Here is a 16888-nt window from a genome sequence, read left to right as displayed (position 1 = left end):
TTACATTAAAGATCCTGTATGTTTTGTAATTGAGATTGCATACCACTCTTCATTGAATTATATATGTATGTAATTATGCAAATTTATCAATTTTCAAACATGGAAGAATATGTAAAATATGTATTGCAAATATTTGTATATATTTAAGGTAATCATTAAATTATATGCATTTATTTCTTATTTGAAAAAATTGACTTAGAATTTATAGAAAACTAAATTCTAATTACCTCCCTTTATTTACATGAAATATTAAATTCGGTAATATCTTTATAAATAATGTTTTTTTGAAACTTACTATATCGATAAATCTTAATTTGAGCATCATAATTTGTATATAAAACCATATAAATAATGTGTTACAGGATCTTTAAGCATTGTTATGTTTCAAATTAAGATTGTATTAAAAAGATCTTGGACATTTGTTGCTTTACACGGATATCACAATATTAATGCAATTTTCACGCCTATATTTAAAGATATGATTATGCTCAAATTTGATATTTGAATATTTTGTTACTTTCTATGCAAGTTTTTTAATGCACACTATAGATCCATTTAATACACACAACCATATGTAGTTCCTTTTATTTATTTTAATGAAAAGATGATATGGATAGTTAGAAAACAAAATAAAAAAGGCTAAGCAGCAATAAAATGATAAATATTATACAAAAGGATGCAATAAGTTTATTTATGAAAAACGTTTAATGTGTTTGAATATATTTTTCCTGGCATTGCGATGTAAGGATCATTTATTCTTAAACCGTAATGGTCCCTAGAGGAACATTTTAAATGAAGCAATACTTGTCATTGCAATCTTTACATCAAATATTTCAATGTAATGCGAAATTCGAGCATTAAAGTGCAAATAGCTTTGTTTCTTTTTCAATTGGACAATATTTAGACAAGTTGATAACTAATACAAACTAATCGCTTTTGATTACAAAATAGATTTATTTAGAGATAATTAACACAATGTGAACATTGAGAAACGACAAAAACTGAATTTGATTTATAATTAATGGACGATGATAGAATTGAAAGAATGATGATAAAAATGAAAATGCTTTTACGAGTACAAATGACCGGTGAAACCAGTATGCTTTCGTTTCATTACAGAAAATATTGCTCACATGAACAAGCAGGTTGGAAATCAATTGTGAGATGGCAAAAAATGCGTAATATGAGTTTATATACATATGCTCATGTAAAAAGCGTACCTGCATTTGATTTAAACATTGATTTTGTTTCTTATGTTTGGCTTTAACTGCATTTCAGATATTCATAAAATGATTTAAATGGAGACAATGGTTCTCTAGCCGAATATTTTTGGAGAGGGAAACAATATTTCAGAATAAAACAGCTTATTGTTTTAAAATCATGGATACAACGTGGTTTACAATAATGATACTGTCGTTGGATATCATCGGATTACTTCAGTTTTCGTGTCACTACATTCACACATTTGAGCTTGCCCCTGTAATATTTGGTAAGTATACATGTATTTTCATTTACCATGTAATTTTAAAGTAATGCCTTAATTTTTATAAAAAATTGTTTCATTTAATGAATAACAGATTATTAAAGTATGAAATTCAATGTTATCGTTATAAAAATGTTATGTCGGTTTATATTTAGTTTATTTCTTTTCTCTGTAAGTCTAAAAGCACAAGGTATGAAGTAAAATATCTTATTTTTAGTGGCCAAGCTTTATTTGGAATATTTTAAAGTAGTTTTACGAAAATATGCTATAAAGAATACGTTTACTTGTTCCCTATCTCCTATTTCCTTTCTCCAACAAACATATGACAATATGTATCTTATTCTTTTTGGAAAAAATGGGATTTTGGAACAATAATTTTGTTTATAAAACATTTCGTTGCATTTTTCATTTATTGTTGTTTAATTGTGTTCTATTTCCTTTTCCCATGTAATGCTTTTTCCATTAGGATCATTTGACATCTTATATAATATGTAATGTTTTTTACTATTTTTCTATCAAGCTCTATTCTTTGAATATTTACATTTTTGCTGACTTATAAAATAGAGAAATATAAACAATCCATTTAGAACGCACAAACGACAAAATTGTAAATGTTGCAGGCTCGGTTTGTTTGAACCTATTCACGGGTTGTAATGGAAAGTGCAAGTTACTGTCCACGCCACCTAGCACTTGCTTTTAAGGGGCTTCCGTGGCCGAGTGGTTAAGGTCGATGCCTTGAGATCACAGATCCTTCTCCTCTGTAGGTTCGATCCTCACTCAGGATAAAATCTTTCATGTGAGGAAGCCATTCAGCTGGCTTACGGAAGGTCGGTGTTTCTACCAAGGTGCCCGCTCGTGCCTGAAATAATGCCCGGAGGAGCACCTGGAAAGACTCCTCCATAAATAAAGCCGGAAAAAAATCGACGAAAAAATCTCGGCGGGACGCTTTAGGATGGCCCGACTTGAGTGTACGGTCGCCCGCAGCGACCTTAAATAAACGCATTAAAAAAAGCACCGGCTTAAGCAGAATCTAACATTCATTAAGTACAGTAAAATTATAACTTATAATGTGAATTATTAAAGAAAATATTGATGTTCATTGATCGCTCACCTGAGATGCATTGCTAGAAATCATAATTCAGTCAGAGGTTATCATAATATTAAAATTCTTAAATGCAGAAATAGGTCATTTGGACATATTGGGATGGACAATTTTGTCATGATTTCAATGACTGCAGTATGGTCTGATTAGGATTATTCATGGCAATTTTACATAAAATATCAAAATTTGCAAATGCAATTGTACACAAAATGGTTTGAATGTGTCCACTGCCCTATTTTTTTAATTTATTTTGTAATAAATCACAAAATATTGAAATAAACCAATGTAAGGAAAATTTTTGCAAATATGTTTGGTCAAATAACCTAAGGGAGGAATTCAGAGCAAAGTTAATAACTAAACTACCGGTTTTTAATACGTTGTTAAATAATGTAGATATGTGTAGTAAATTATCTATTAATGTGCTAGTTTCTGATTTTACCTGTCTGTTACAAGATGTAGCTAGCCCTTTGTTTTGTAAATCTTATTGTGTAAATACTAGACTAAGTGTTGATTTTTGTAATACATTTAATGATAAAAATAAGGTTTGGTTTGACCAAGAATGTGTGCAGGCAAAACATGCATATTTAAATGCTTTACGTAACTTTACAAGAGTAAAAAGTTATGAAAATAGGGATGAGCTTTGTCTTTTAAAAAGCAATTATAAACACATTGTTAGATTAAAGCGTCAACGTCATATTGCTTTAAAGGAGCGTGAAATCGAAAAGTTACGTTTTTCCAATCCTATAGAATTTTGGGAATATTTTAAACATAACACTAGTTCGAAGAATAATATTTCAGTGGAAAATGATGAATCTGAAAATTTTGAAATAATGTATGATTTTAATAATACTGACAATGGTAATGAGATTTTAGATAGGCATTTTACTATTGAAGAAATTACAGCGGCTGTTAAAACATTGAAAATGAATAAATCTCCTGGGAATGATTTTCTTTTAAATTAATACTTCATTGAATCTATTGATATATTAGGGTGTCATATTGCGATATTTTTAATTGTATATTAGATAGTGGTTTTTCCCCGAATCCTGGACTAAGGGTGTTATTATCCCACTGCATAAAAAGGGAGACGTAAATAATGCTAATAACTATAGGGAATATTTTAAACATAACACTAGTTCGAAGAATAATATTTCAGTGGATGAATTTTTTGAATAATTTTCGTCTATTGGAAACGACATTTTTCAGTCCACAAATGATGAATCTGAACATTTTGAAACGATGTATGATTTTAATAATACTGACAATGGTGATGAAATTTTAGATAGGCATTTTACTATAATAAAGACGTAAATAATGCTAATAACTATAGGGGTATTACACTAGTTAGTTGCTTGTCTAAATTATTTACAACGATTTTAAATAAAAGGATTATGGATTATTGTGAACAAAATAACTTGTTGTCTGATGCATAGTTTGGTTTTCGGAAAGGGAATTCAACTGTTGATGCCCTGTATATTTTATTGTCTGTTATTCAAAAATATCTAAATGAGAAAAAGCGTCTATACTGTGTATTTGTGGATTTCAAAAAGGCCTTTGATAGTATTTACAGAAATGCCCTATGGCTCAAGTTATATAATATTGGTATTAGAGGTAAATTGCTACGTATTGTTAGAGATATGTACGATAAGGTTAAATCTTGTATAAAACATTGTAATTGTTATTCTGATTTTTTTGAATATGCTGTAGCCCTTCGTCAAGGGGAGGTAATTTCACTGATAATGTTTTCTCTGTTTATTGATGACGTCGAGTTATTCTTAGAGCAGGATATAAACAGTGGACTTCAATTAAATGATATTATACTTATGCTTTTACTTTTTGCTGATGACATGGTAATTTTGGGTGATTAACCAGAACAGATTAACAAAAGTTTAAATCTTTTCTATTCATATTGTGAAAAATGGGGTCTGAATGTTAGTATTGATAAAACTAAAGCAATGGTTTTTAGAAAACGTGGTGGGCTGTATCTAATGAGGAATTTTTGTATAATGGTAAAAAACTCGAAATTGTTAGTAATTTTAATTACCTTGGAGTTGTTTTTAATTACACGGGTACGTTTGTTTTAAATCAGGAACAGATAATAGGAAAAGCCTTAAAAGCATTAAATGTTCTACTTATAAATTGTAAAAAGCATAAACTTAATCCCAAAATCTTATGTCAGTTATTTGATGCGTTTGTCGGATCCATTCTTTGTTATGTCTCGGAAATTTGGGGAAATAGTTAGTCAAAAGAAATTGAAAGAATTCATCTTAAGTTTTGTTAAAGAATACTTAATGTTAAAATGAATACGTGTAATGCAGCAGTTTATGGTGAGCTGGCTCGTTATCCTTTATACATTACAAGATATTTACGGATAGTAAAGTTTTGGCTTAAATTATTACAAACAGACGATATCATTCTTAAAGAAATTTATAATATATCTTATGAAGACTGTATAAATGGTAAGAAAAATTGGCTTTCAAGTGTTAAAGATTTATTATCGTCGTATGGTTTTATGTATGTATGGCATAATCAAGGGGTTTTATGTAGTAGATTGTATTTATTAGAATTCAACCAGCGTTTAATTGATTCCTTTGTACAAAGCTGGCATGCTGATATTGTAAATAGTCCTGTTTTATTGTTATACAAGGATATAAAAAATGTGGTCCAGTATGAAAACTATCTGGATAACCTAGTAGAGTAAGGCATTATATAAGGAGAATAAGATTATCAGCACATCCGTTACTTATACAGTCTGGTCGTTATGGTTCAAATAGAATACCAAGAAATGAACGTTTTTGTATATACTGTAGCTTACATTATATTGAAGATGAGTACCACTTTGTTTTGGTTTACACTTGTTACAATGACCTTAGAAAGAAATATATTATGAAATTTTACTACGTTAGACCTAGTATGTATAAATTTTTAGAATTATTTAATAGTGATGATAAGATTATTTTACGTAACCTTGCTTGTTATATACGAGAAGCATTGGCTATGAGAATATCAGTTACACATCGTTGAGTTCACGGTTAATCCACTGTGTAACATAGCGTAGATAAATAAGTATTGATTGCATAATGTCTAATTTTAAATATAGATTACATTTTGCTTTGCTAATGTTTTGATATGTTTTTTGTTAACGGAATTATAAATGTAACAATAAAAACATATGCTCTGCTAACATTTGACTATTATATTATTATGTAATGTGACTTATACTTAAATATATTTAATTGTTTGTTTTGTTTTAGACGATGTATTTTGTACAAGTCTGAAAATAAAGTTTCTGTTCTGTTCTGTTATAAGTTCATGTTTTTAAGTGACACCAAGAGCGGGTTTATTGACCGCAGGTGTATCATAAGGGCTACCAAGCAAGGTTTAATGACAAATATCCATATATACTAAGTTAAAGTAACAGTTAGACGCAAATAAAAAAACAAAAACAAAAAACAACATACAACAACAACATCAAAATAAGGAAAGCAAACCCACAAAGCATCAATAAACAACAGCAACGTTCTAACAGCTTGATGAGACGAAATACCGACTTAAGCTTTTTAAAACGATTGATTTTTATCATTACGCATTTAGTTATAATTGTAGGAGGCAAACCATAACTTAACTTTCCATACATTGTTTCGATGACGAGACATTATATCATCATAATCTAAAAAATGCCTTTCAATTATAATGGTGTTTAATCAATTAATTAATTGACATTTATCAAAACATGTATTTTATTCATAATAGTATATATCGTACACTCTGTGCATGTTTTGTACTAAATTTACTATGATATCTATATAACTTGTGCCTATTTGCAACATGATTTAAAACATATCATTTATATCATTTCCTGTATTGGCCAAAAATACATGAAAAAGTGAGGATTTGCTTTTATACAGCAGTTTAACAAAAGTCCCCTTATCTCAGTTTGTGTGTTCCCTAGAACATTTTATCTTCAATATCACAGTGTTTTATTCCCTAATGCAAGTTTATCGCATCGCGTCATCAGTTAATTTAATTTTGCTTACAGTACCGTAGCATTCGATAAATAAATAAACGTTTTTGTATTCCTCCGTTTAATAAAAATGCGTACTTTAGCAATTTAATAATTAAGTTCTGAATTAAAAATATCCACTAGAGGGTAATTCGATGAGTAATTTATGAAACACGTATTGATTGACTGAATACAAATACCCAAAGTTCAAAATCCTCTCTAACTATGCCAAGGTGTTGAAATGAACATTAGGGAACATGCGTTATAATGAAATTGATATGTAGAAAAATATAGCTTCAACATTAATTACTTAGAATGCTATTAGCAAAAGCGACAGGTCTATATCTACAATGAAGACCCAAACCAACATGGCATGCATGGATGCACACATTTCATTATCATAATATCATATCTCTTTTACTCATATTAGTCACATACCGAATTTAAAGGAGCTACATAATAAATAAATAAAATATTAAAAATAAAGATAAATTAGGGATCTTTGGGATTATATTTCACTCTATTTGACAGTTCCGACGCTGAAACTGCTTGCACACAAGATATCTTATTTAATAAACCAAATATTCGTTTATTAAAAAATAGTATCAGTAAATGGTTAAATAAAATTGGTATTAAAGGGAGACACGTACAAATTTTTATTTTTTGTAAATGTACTCGAAATGAATACGCTAAGCAGTCACAGGAACAAATGTTTTCTCCTTATAAAGAATAAAATAGTGGTTTTCTTTACTTGACCCACGTAGGTCAGGTTAGAGTGTTACGATTTCACAATAGTTGTCACAGTGAAATATGGAAGCTGAAAGTACCCGTCAAATGAATGACAAAGACTTAATTCAATCGGATGACTGTGACGGCGTCTTAATTTCGTTCATTATATTAAGATATAATTACGCTTCAAGATCAAAACATATAGTATTTATACAGAAATTCCTGCTAGGACTTTTAAAAAAGTCATTTTAGCATTATAAGATTAAATAAGATCAATTAAATATTTTTGTCATACATTTGCCTTAGTATGCCTTTGAATAACAACAAGTCAGACCAAACAGTGTGTTAGAAGATAGCACATTGAAGCCACCTCCCCCTCCCCTAAAAAAACAACAACAAAGAAACGGCTATTTGTCCTAAAATACCTAGTTGGTTTGAAAAAAAAAAGATTTTTGCCTTAAGAGCAAAAAGCACATGTGCACTATCATTGCTAAAGCAAAATAGTACTTTACATAGCAGCAATTTTTTCATTTCGGACTTTTGATTTCTGTTCACATGTAGTATACGTGTATCTAAAATAACAGAGACATTTTATTACAAATATTTCTAGAATCTTCCATAAGTTTAAGGAAACAATATTATTTAACCGTTAGTAGAACATTTACATCAGGAATTGTTATAAGCCTTTTCATTAAAGAGTCGTAGGAATTTATCTTATGTATCGAAAAAATCAAATACATGTATGTGAAATCGTATCTAATTGACGACTAATGATGTCATTTTTTTATGACAATGACAATAAATAATTGCTAAAAATTATTCGCTTAATTGTTGTTGTTTTTAACAGACATTGTATTCTGTGTTATGTGTTTTCATAGTGTTCTTTTAAACCCGTTGCTAGATAAATTATAAAGATACCCTTTTTTGCGTTTTACTATCAATCTATTTTCTCTTAAAGGCACATTGTGCTTATGAAATCATTACATTTTGCAATCTGTAGAAAGGGTTAATATTTGTTTTATAATAGTGGAAAAAATTAATTTAGTAAAAGTGAGATGCTTAACGTCAAAAGAAAATAGTGCCTCATGTGAAATAATTTGTCATGAAGGTAGCAAAATTTAAACAAATTGGAATTTTGGCTTCCATACAAACTACTTATTCACTAACCGCACTTCTTGCCAAACTTCAAGAGAAACAAAAGATGGATCAGGTTTGTGGTCAATGAATATCTTTTGTATAAGCTTCATCAATTTAGAGCTGCTGCAAATAGGAAATTAAAGCATTTTTGAGGCTTTTCACGATTATATACTAAACAGTTACCAAACAAGCACGTGATAAAGCATTTTCTTTCACGCAACCAAGAGCCTAAAACGATACCTTATTTTTCGTAAATAAAAACATTTAATAGAAGAAATCTGGTTCACCTTTTTGTGTTATGATATTTTCTTTTATTTTCTTCTCAGTGAGGATGCTACATATGTACTGTTAAGTGTTTATCAATTATCCAATTCTACAGTGATTACGAGTTATTTACGTGCCAATGGACAATCAATACAATAATTGTACTGCTCTTTTAGTACCATTTTGTTTCAGAACTTGTTTGCAAATTGGTGAATTTTATATCGGTGTTTTAAATCGTTCGCAGACACATCATTTATTTTTTGGAACTGATTAGTTCTGATATTTATAATTATATAAAAAAAGATATATAAATCTGGAGAAGTTTTGATATGAAAACCATGGATTTATTGTTTATCAAACTATTGGCATTTAATTTGATAACATTTTTGTTCTCGTTGAAGATAAGTGAATCTTCGAACACCACCCTTCTCCTAATAGGTAAATATTACACACTTTGATTGTAAAGATTTTAGGTATGGCCATTCAATTTGATTTGTATAAACATTTCCAGTATTTAATTATAAACAATATACATAATTATATAATGATATACATTTTTCCATATGTAACTGCAAAATTACATCTTGTAAGATGAATACAACGGTATAAGAATCTAGGCGGTTGACTTTTATTTTTGTGTAACGTTTTACATTTAGATAACCGTGAAAAAGTGTTCATTGTCAAACATTTCGAGTTGTGCTTTGGAGTTTTTAAAGTATTGATTTGCTCCTTAACAATTACAATATTTCTTTATAATGTTGGCTTACTTCACTTCAGTGTTTTTTGTCTATTTTTCGTGTCCTTCGGAATCATTGATTCCAGCTCGCAAGTATTGAAGATTGAAAACCGCTTAAGCCGGTGTTAGGGGGTCGTGAGAGCTATAGAACTAATTCATTATGTTTAATGAGTAGACTTAATCAAATCGAGTATGAAAGTTTCATATTATATTGTTGTTTTAGTGCTTTCAAGGGGTCACCATTTTCTTTCCTGATTCTTATTTAGCCTTTCATTTAAGACAGCATATTTTAGATAATTCAACTTGAAATTTATTGTATGGAAGCTGCACTTTTTTCAGTAATCTTGTTGTTTTTGTGTATTTCTTATATGAATGTTCATGCTTGACATTTGATTAAATACTTAAAGTTATAAAAAATTGAATAGCAATTGAATGGTATCTTTACTGTTAAAAATAAAATTATACAAATACATTTCTATTTATCAAAGCTGATATGACTACAACAACTGATTTCTAAAGTATTTTCGGTCGGTTGAGATGTTTGCCGGGCGAAAGTAAACTGGATTAACCAAATTAGAAATAAACATCATTTCTAACTAAAATTATACCTTCTCTAATATATCTTGAAGAATGATAATGACATGTCTTTTATCCATAATTGTATCATAATTCCTAATCAGTCTTTTTACATGTTCATTTGTTGGTACAGAAAGCTTAAAATGGGTGATATAATTTAAGCTGTTTCAAATATTTTATTTTATGTATAATATATCGCTCGTCATCGCACTTTTATTTATCGTTTTATGTTCGTGTCCTCTTACAGTAATTCAACTAAGTGAAAGGGGAGCAACAGATGTATGATGCGCTCTGTTAACTTCACTAAGAATAATATTTACATTCGTTAACAAAAGGGGAGCACTCACGTATTGAATAATCAGCCGCTAGATCGTATGATAGCTGTAATATATAGTCTCTCTGGTGATATAATGCAAACAATCCCCTACAAAATATTGTAACATTTGCCATTTGAATTTAAGTTTCAAACCTTTTGAAAAATAACAGTTATGATGATAATAAAAACAATAAAAAGAAGTATTCACAAAGGCTAGTAATAAACCATTTGATACCCTTTTCTCAATATATCTCAGTTTGTAAATGTATGGTTCTAGAAAAAACTTGGTTTGCAATAACATTGCACACATTATTTTTCAAACCTTTGCGAGGTCTGGTTTCAGTTATTCTTTTCAAATCTTATACAAAAAATAAACAAAAACAAAACATATTAAATAAAAAATTCCTTGATAATAAAATCTTGATGGGAGGCACGAAAATAGTAGTGAAACATTGTACAGTAACAACAAGTGCAATGGTGCTAATTTTCTACATCAGGAACTTGCGAAACATGTTTGTTGATCATTATAATAAAAATGAATGTACAATCAAGAAATGTTCATTTTCTATTCAGGCAAAGGAAAAATGGCGTTGTTTTTTGTCATATCAAGTTTAATATGACTGGCCTTGAAGTATTGATTACCATAATGTTTTAAACCCTTAAAAAAAGCCAATGGTTGTTCCATTCTTTAAACTTCAAGAAGTGACATTATCATTGTCAAATCGAGCAGCATGAACCATATATTTAAAAAGATTGACTGTTATAATGGTCATTCACCAACAGCTGATATTTGTAAATGTTAAGAATAAAATATAAATCTAAATATAAGATAAAATGACTGCCCCACACATTTTTGTGAATTAAAAGTTTGTATCACTGGTACATTCCGATGGGTATTTACATAAATTTCATTTACCTAGGCGAGTTATTAATCGTTCATGCAAAATAAAGTATAACATTGATGGATTACGCAAAATGAAAACTAATTTTGACTTGAATATGTTCAATCATTATATACCCTTTGATAGGCATAATGTAATTTTTATAGACACACTCTGAAAATTGTACAAAGAGGTTTTCGGAATGTTATTTTTGAAATTAAAAGATACACATAAGATAAGATATAATATTTTATTCAGAGGTGTATACAGATCAAATGGTCTCTTACAATTATTTTAAGCATAAAAATGAATTGGAAATTAGCTATTCAAATTTCTTAATGTCATAAGTATGTTCTTACAAAATATGTTATCGCATTTACGAGTATAACTTGAGTTTGAGTGAAAAATGTTGTCCAAATAAAGGAAGAAAACACCATTTATGGAACTATACAAAAGGTAGGAAAATAGTGCATCTTACACCCTACGCACAGAGCTCAATGATTTTGTTTTTGATAAATGCACTATACCTCAAACAAAAAACGGACCACATATTTGTTTAAATATTCATATGATAAGGTATACAGAATGTAGAACTTGACATCTATGTTGGAGAGTTCAACGTTTTCCAACACCTTAAATATTAATCTCATCACGAGCGGTAGTGTGTTATATGAAAAATCGTGTATTATGTTAGGCTGATGTAAATATTGACAGGAAATTGCACAAGGGAATAAGAATGATATCTGTTCACTTTTTTCGTGCAATGGATGTTATTCAATTAATAACGAATACATTAGTTTATTGATATTAAAATCGAGTTAGTCAATTCATATAAAGTAGATATAAAGTAGACTGGAATTGCACAAATTTAAGATTATCAAGAATTAATGCTTATGAGTATTTTTGCATATTATGTTATATAAGTAATATAATACCTTAGTAAAAACAGTTCTGTCTCGAAAAAGAAAAGAAAATAAGAAAAAAACCCACAAAAAACAAACAAACAAACAAAAATTGCAAGAAAACAACACCTTGACAACGCAAGTAAGACACTTAGAACCCTTGACTTCTCGACCCCTTAGGGTGTTTTAAGACGACTTCTAGACAAAAACAGCACACACAGTATCAACAACAAGACAATTTTGACAACTCACGTATAAAAGATTTCAATGGCATTTACATCGTGTAACAGTGTACTTGTTTAATTGATTCAAAAGCGTTTTTTTTAATTATCCATTGTTTGAACTAGTCAATTGATGTTAGAGACATACTCGTATTATTTAGCAAGTCAACAGTTATTATTTCAAAACTAATACAAATTTCAATGAAATTTTATTGATTGATATGAGACAAAAACAATACGTTAGCCCGCAGCATGTTTTGTAATTTAGCTTTTGAAATGATGGAATTTAATGAAGTATTGATCTTTGACTTACATTTGCAGCTTTGATACTGACAATCATAATTTTGTTTTTTTAAACAGAGTTGAAAAAAAAAAAGGTATTTTTAACCATGTTTCTTTGTTATTTACTACTTATGAATAATAATAATTAAATAAAGTTTAAACCACAAGGCCGGAAGTGTCTTTTCAATATAATGTCAAGACAAATACCAGTTTACATAAATTTTGTCATATTAATATAATCACACATTTGAAAAATTATATCAAAATGATCTCACAAAATGATAATTTCCTATATAGCACGGCATTGAAACTATTTTTAAAGCTTTCATCATCTATTAATCTAAACGTCCAAATAGCGTCATAAAAATGCATACAAACTCATAATCAATATCATACCAAACTGATCTTACAAAATGATTATATCACATAAAGCATAGTATTAAAACTATTCTGAGAACTTTCAATGTCTCATAAATTAAATCTAAACCTCTTAATTCGGAGGACTGAAATATACTGCGTTTTGTTCTTACATATTTTACAAATGAAAACATATTCCTTCAGGTATGGTTCGGCATGGAAACAAAAGTATCAGTAGAGAAACAGAAAACGATCGTAGTTGTAATGTAAGATATATTTGGTATACAGTAGACGCAACAGAGATATATCAAGTATATAGTGCAGGTAATTTTGTCATTTCTGATTTCAACTAACTACATCTATTTATTATTCAATTAAAAACAAGTTTCAGCATACATGAATCAACAAGTATAACTAGAACCGGGACAACATGGTCGTCATCTTAGTTTGGCTCGGACCCTGAATCCCGGGTTGAGTGACATACACCTTAACCACTTAATCACTGCTTCGGATGACATTTGTTATCAAGATTTAACGGTAGCGATCGGCATAAATACGACACAATTTTTTTAAAAACATTTATGACTGGCAAAACATCCAATAAAACTATTGTCTGTACATTCAATTAAGGTATGTCAATGCATTACGAATTCATTAAAAGTAATGAATCTAATTTGATTTAACCATTTGCCCACATCATTTATTGCTATATTAAATAGCTTTTTAAATAAATAAATAAATATATGTTATTTTGAACAATTTGTGTAATTCAGATTTGTTTGACGTAGTTCCGTTGCATAATTTTGAAATTGGAAAACACTAATCTTATACACCTATACTTTTTAAATCATTTAGAGACATTGAAAACTTGAGAAAAAATATTGAAAATCATTGATTTGTATAATAATCAAAAATTACAGTTCGGCAGTTAGAAATGAGATACAACGTTGATGTGATAGTTGTCCTAGACGATCTTGGTGCAGATCATCATTTAATTACAACAACCACTGTTCCATTAATAAAATGGGGAGCAAAGCCTGCATATATATTGAAGGTAAAGCAAATATATTCTGATTGTAAAGGTGTATGATTTTCAAAGAGTTGAATTTGAATTTGTAACATATCTTTTTTGCCACTAAATACATGTATTTAAGCTCCACTTTGTCCCAAAAATACTAGTCTGGTATGTCTGAAATGGCTTTTACTTTTTGTGTTCTTCATATGATTTAACAGTTTCCGAGAACATTCTCATTGGTCATAAAAATATTTTTGTTAAATGGCCATTTGATACGATGTTGTGATTAAGTAGTTTGTATGGAAGACAAAAGCAATTTCGCTTGTTTATTATTTCAATTATAAATTACCATTGCTTGAATATTTCAACACGTCTATGCACACTGTTAATATGTTATTTGCAGCAAAATATGGTCGCTCCTTTGAACAATACACTGGGAAAGATGAATGAAGTGGAATATTGTCCTGTAGTTGATGTACAAGATAAAAATGATCCGTACTGTTTTGAAAAAGCAGTTGTGAAAGAGATTAACAAGAATATTAATAATGATACAAGTTTTAAAATAAACGTAAGAGCAATTTCAAAATATATATATATTCACCCTGACATGATTCGTCTTTCTATCATTCGACCATCCGTATTGGCAAATATCCTATTGTCTATAATTTATATTTGTTTGTGTCGTACGTATTTGATTTGATAAAACAACTGCGGTAGTCATTTTCCGTTCGGAATTGTAAGAAGTAAATATCGAGTTCCCTTTGCAACACTTTTGTTTATACAGCCTTAATTGATATACTTATGTCATGACTTGCTTTAGTTTGTCTTCCATTGTAGGACTCGGCAAGGGTAACAATGTAACTAAGTATAAGGTGTGTCTTCCGAATCAGGATATAAATCCAAACAACCGATCATTTTAGGACAATAATTTTGATCACGTTAAACCATCCAATCGGAAATGCACTGAAGTAAGATTATGAAATCAAAGAGCTCAAGCTCATGATTCAAGTTCTTAGTGTACCATCATGGTTTCCCAGACCTCAAATAACCTAATTAAGTTGACAATTATTTGTGAAAAATCCGTCGGTATCGCACTCATTCTACCGATCATAATGATTTTATCTTGTGTTTTTAGGTGGATGTCAGAGGCGCAGATGTAATATCTATTCTGATCACAGGGAAACTAAAGTGGAAATTAGTTATTATCTTTCATGATACAGATACAGGTTCTATTTATCACCATTTATTGTTATCTTCATAAGTAACATTATGCAAATTGCACACGTTTTGATAATTGTAAAGAAGTAAAAAATATATAAAACAATATATATTGAAATGAACAATCCAACATATCATAAAGGGTGAGTTTTGCCGGGTTTTAAGACAAACCGACATTGTTATTGTCATATTTTGACTTGATAATACATTTAATGATAGGTTTTAAAAAGGTGTGCAATTTTAAAGGATTCTACAATTCCTATTTCATTATAATTATCACTTAATTAGATAATCAGTATTGGGACAGGACACTCATAAGCTTTATAGCTTTCTGTCCAATCTGTTAATATTTTTCATTTTTAAAATGTTTTGTTGAATAAATATGTTTAATCCAAATATTCAGTATGTTTTTCATTCCAGAAATGGAAGCTGCCCGAGTAGTGGATTTACTATCAAAGAATAGGATAATGATAGTTATTTATAACTTAGACGTTGAAGCAGATCTGATAAAAATACTCCACGAGGCGTATCAAAAAATTGTACCATTGCATACAGAAATAAATTTTGCTGTTCTCTGCAAATTTGATTGTATACGAAGACTTTTTAATACTGTAAGTTAACATTTTCTCTCGTCTCGTACACTGTACATCGTATCTATGTTATTATTTTTATCCTTTAATATTCATATATTTCATTTAAAATAATTGAAAATAGTACTTCTTATTTTGTATTAAATATAAGTGATTCAACTAGTGTTAAAGACGGTAGACACTTAACGCATTCCATTATTTCACGTTAACGGCACTTTATCAATACAAGTAGATTAGGTTTCATGGCTTCGGCCATTACTTGTATTATAACAATGTTTTGCATGAGCTAAGTACTGTTCCAAAATGGGCGCGAAAGTGGTTCAGATAAGATTCAAGTTACCATCACAAATATACTAAATTTAATGTGTCTGAATTAGTAATAAATTTAAATATGTCTTATTCATTTCATTTTCCTAACATTAAATGGCAAATCAGGATCTTATGAATCTAGTTTAACTGGTTTCTACTTATATAAATTTTACTTGCAGGCGAATCATTTTGATCAGACTGATTTAAAAACAAAGACTCTACTTCGTCAGTTTTCTAGATGGCTAGTCGTAGTATATGATCATCATTTTCACTTGTCAGCCACATTGAGAGATTGCGCGAAGGAAATCGACAATATTGCCGTTGTGGCTTTTCCAAGAATTTCGTCAACAAATGCGGAAAAGGTACACTATTATAACTTTTCATTACCATAAAAATTATACACTTTGTCGCTTTTTTAGTACATGTACTCCTAAAATGAGAATATGTAGAATAGAATAAACCATAATAAGAACTGTGACAGCCTTTAGTACAGTGTCATCTGTGTACCCTGTGGATGCCAGACTTTTACTAAATCGCTTTTGTCGCATTTTACAATATCATACCAGAAGATGAAAATTATAAACTTATTAGATAAGCATCTGATAACGTTCATTGAGAATTATTAGAAAGAAATGCAAACAAAGACACGTGTTAAGTGAAATGCCGAGCAATGACATTCAATGTTACAATGGACAAATTTGATGAAATACAGTTTAAAATATTGTTTTCACAGCGTGAGCACAAAAGCAAACATCAGAAATAATTAT

The 16888-nt window shown here is 29.5% G+C and overlaps 1 protein-coding gene across 1 annotated transcript; it reads left to right on the top strand.

The window, feature by feature from the left end:
- The first annotated feature begins 1283 nt into the window (after positions 1–1283).
- Positions 1284–16513, top strand: LOC132721238 (uncharacterized). Its single transcript, XM_060705504.1, has 7 exons — positions 1284–1489; positions 13194–13313; positions 13910–14043; positions 14408–14572; positions 15140–15230; positions 15643–15833; positions 16301–16513. The coding sequence occupies exons 1-7, from the start codon at positions 1381–1383 to the stop codon at positions 16511–16513; spliced, it is 1023 nt and encodes a 340-aa protein (XP_060561487.1). The 5' UTR covers positions 1284–1380.
- Positions 16514–16888: the final 375 nt, after the last annotated feature.

The sequence above is a fragment of the Ruditapes philippinarum genome, unplaced genomic scaffold (genome assembly GCF_026571515.1).
Source record: "Ruditapes philippinarum isolate M1 unplaced genomic scaffold, ASM2657151v2 ctg4706_1_1_1_1, whole genome shotgun sequence".
NCBI lineage: Eukaryota > Metazoa > Mollusca > Bivalvia > Venerida > Veneridae > Ruditapes > Ruditapes philippinarum.
The sequence above is the reverse complement of the archived record's forward strand: the minus strand, read 5'-3'. Positions and strand labels throughout refer to the sequence as shown.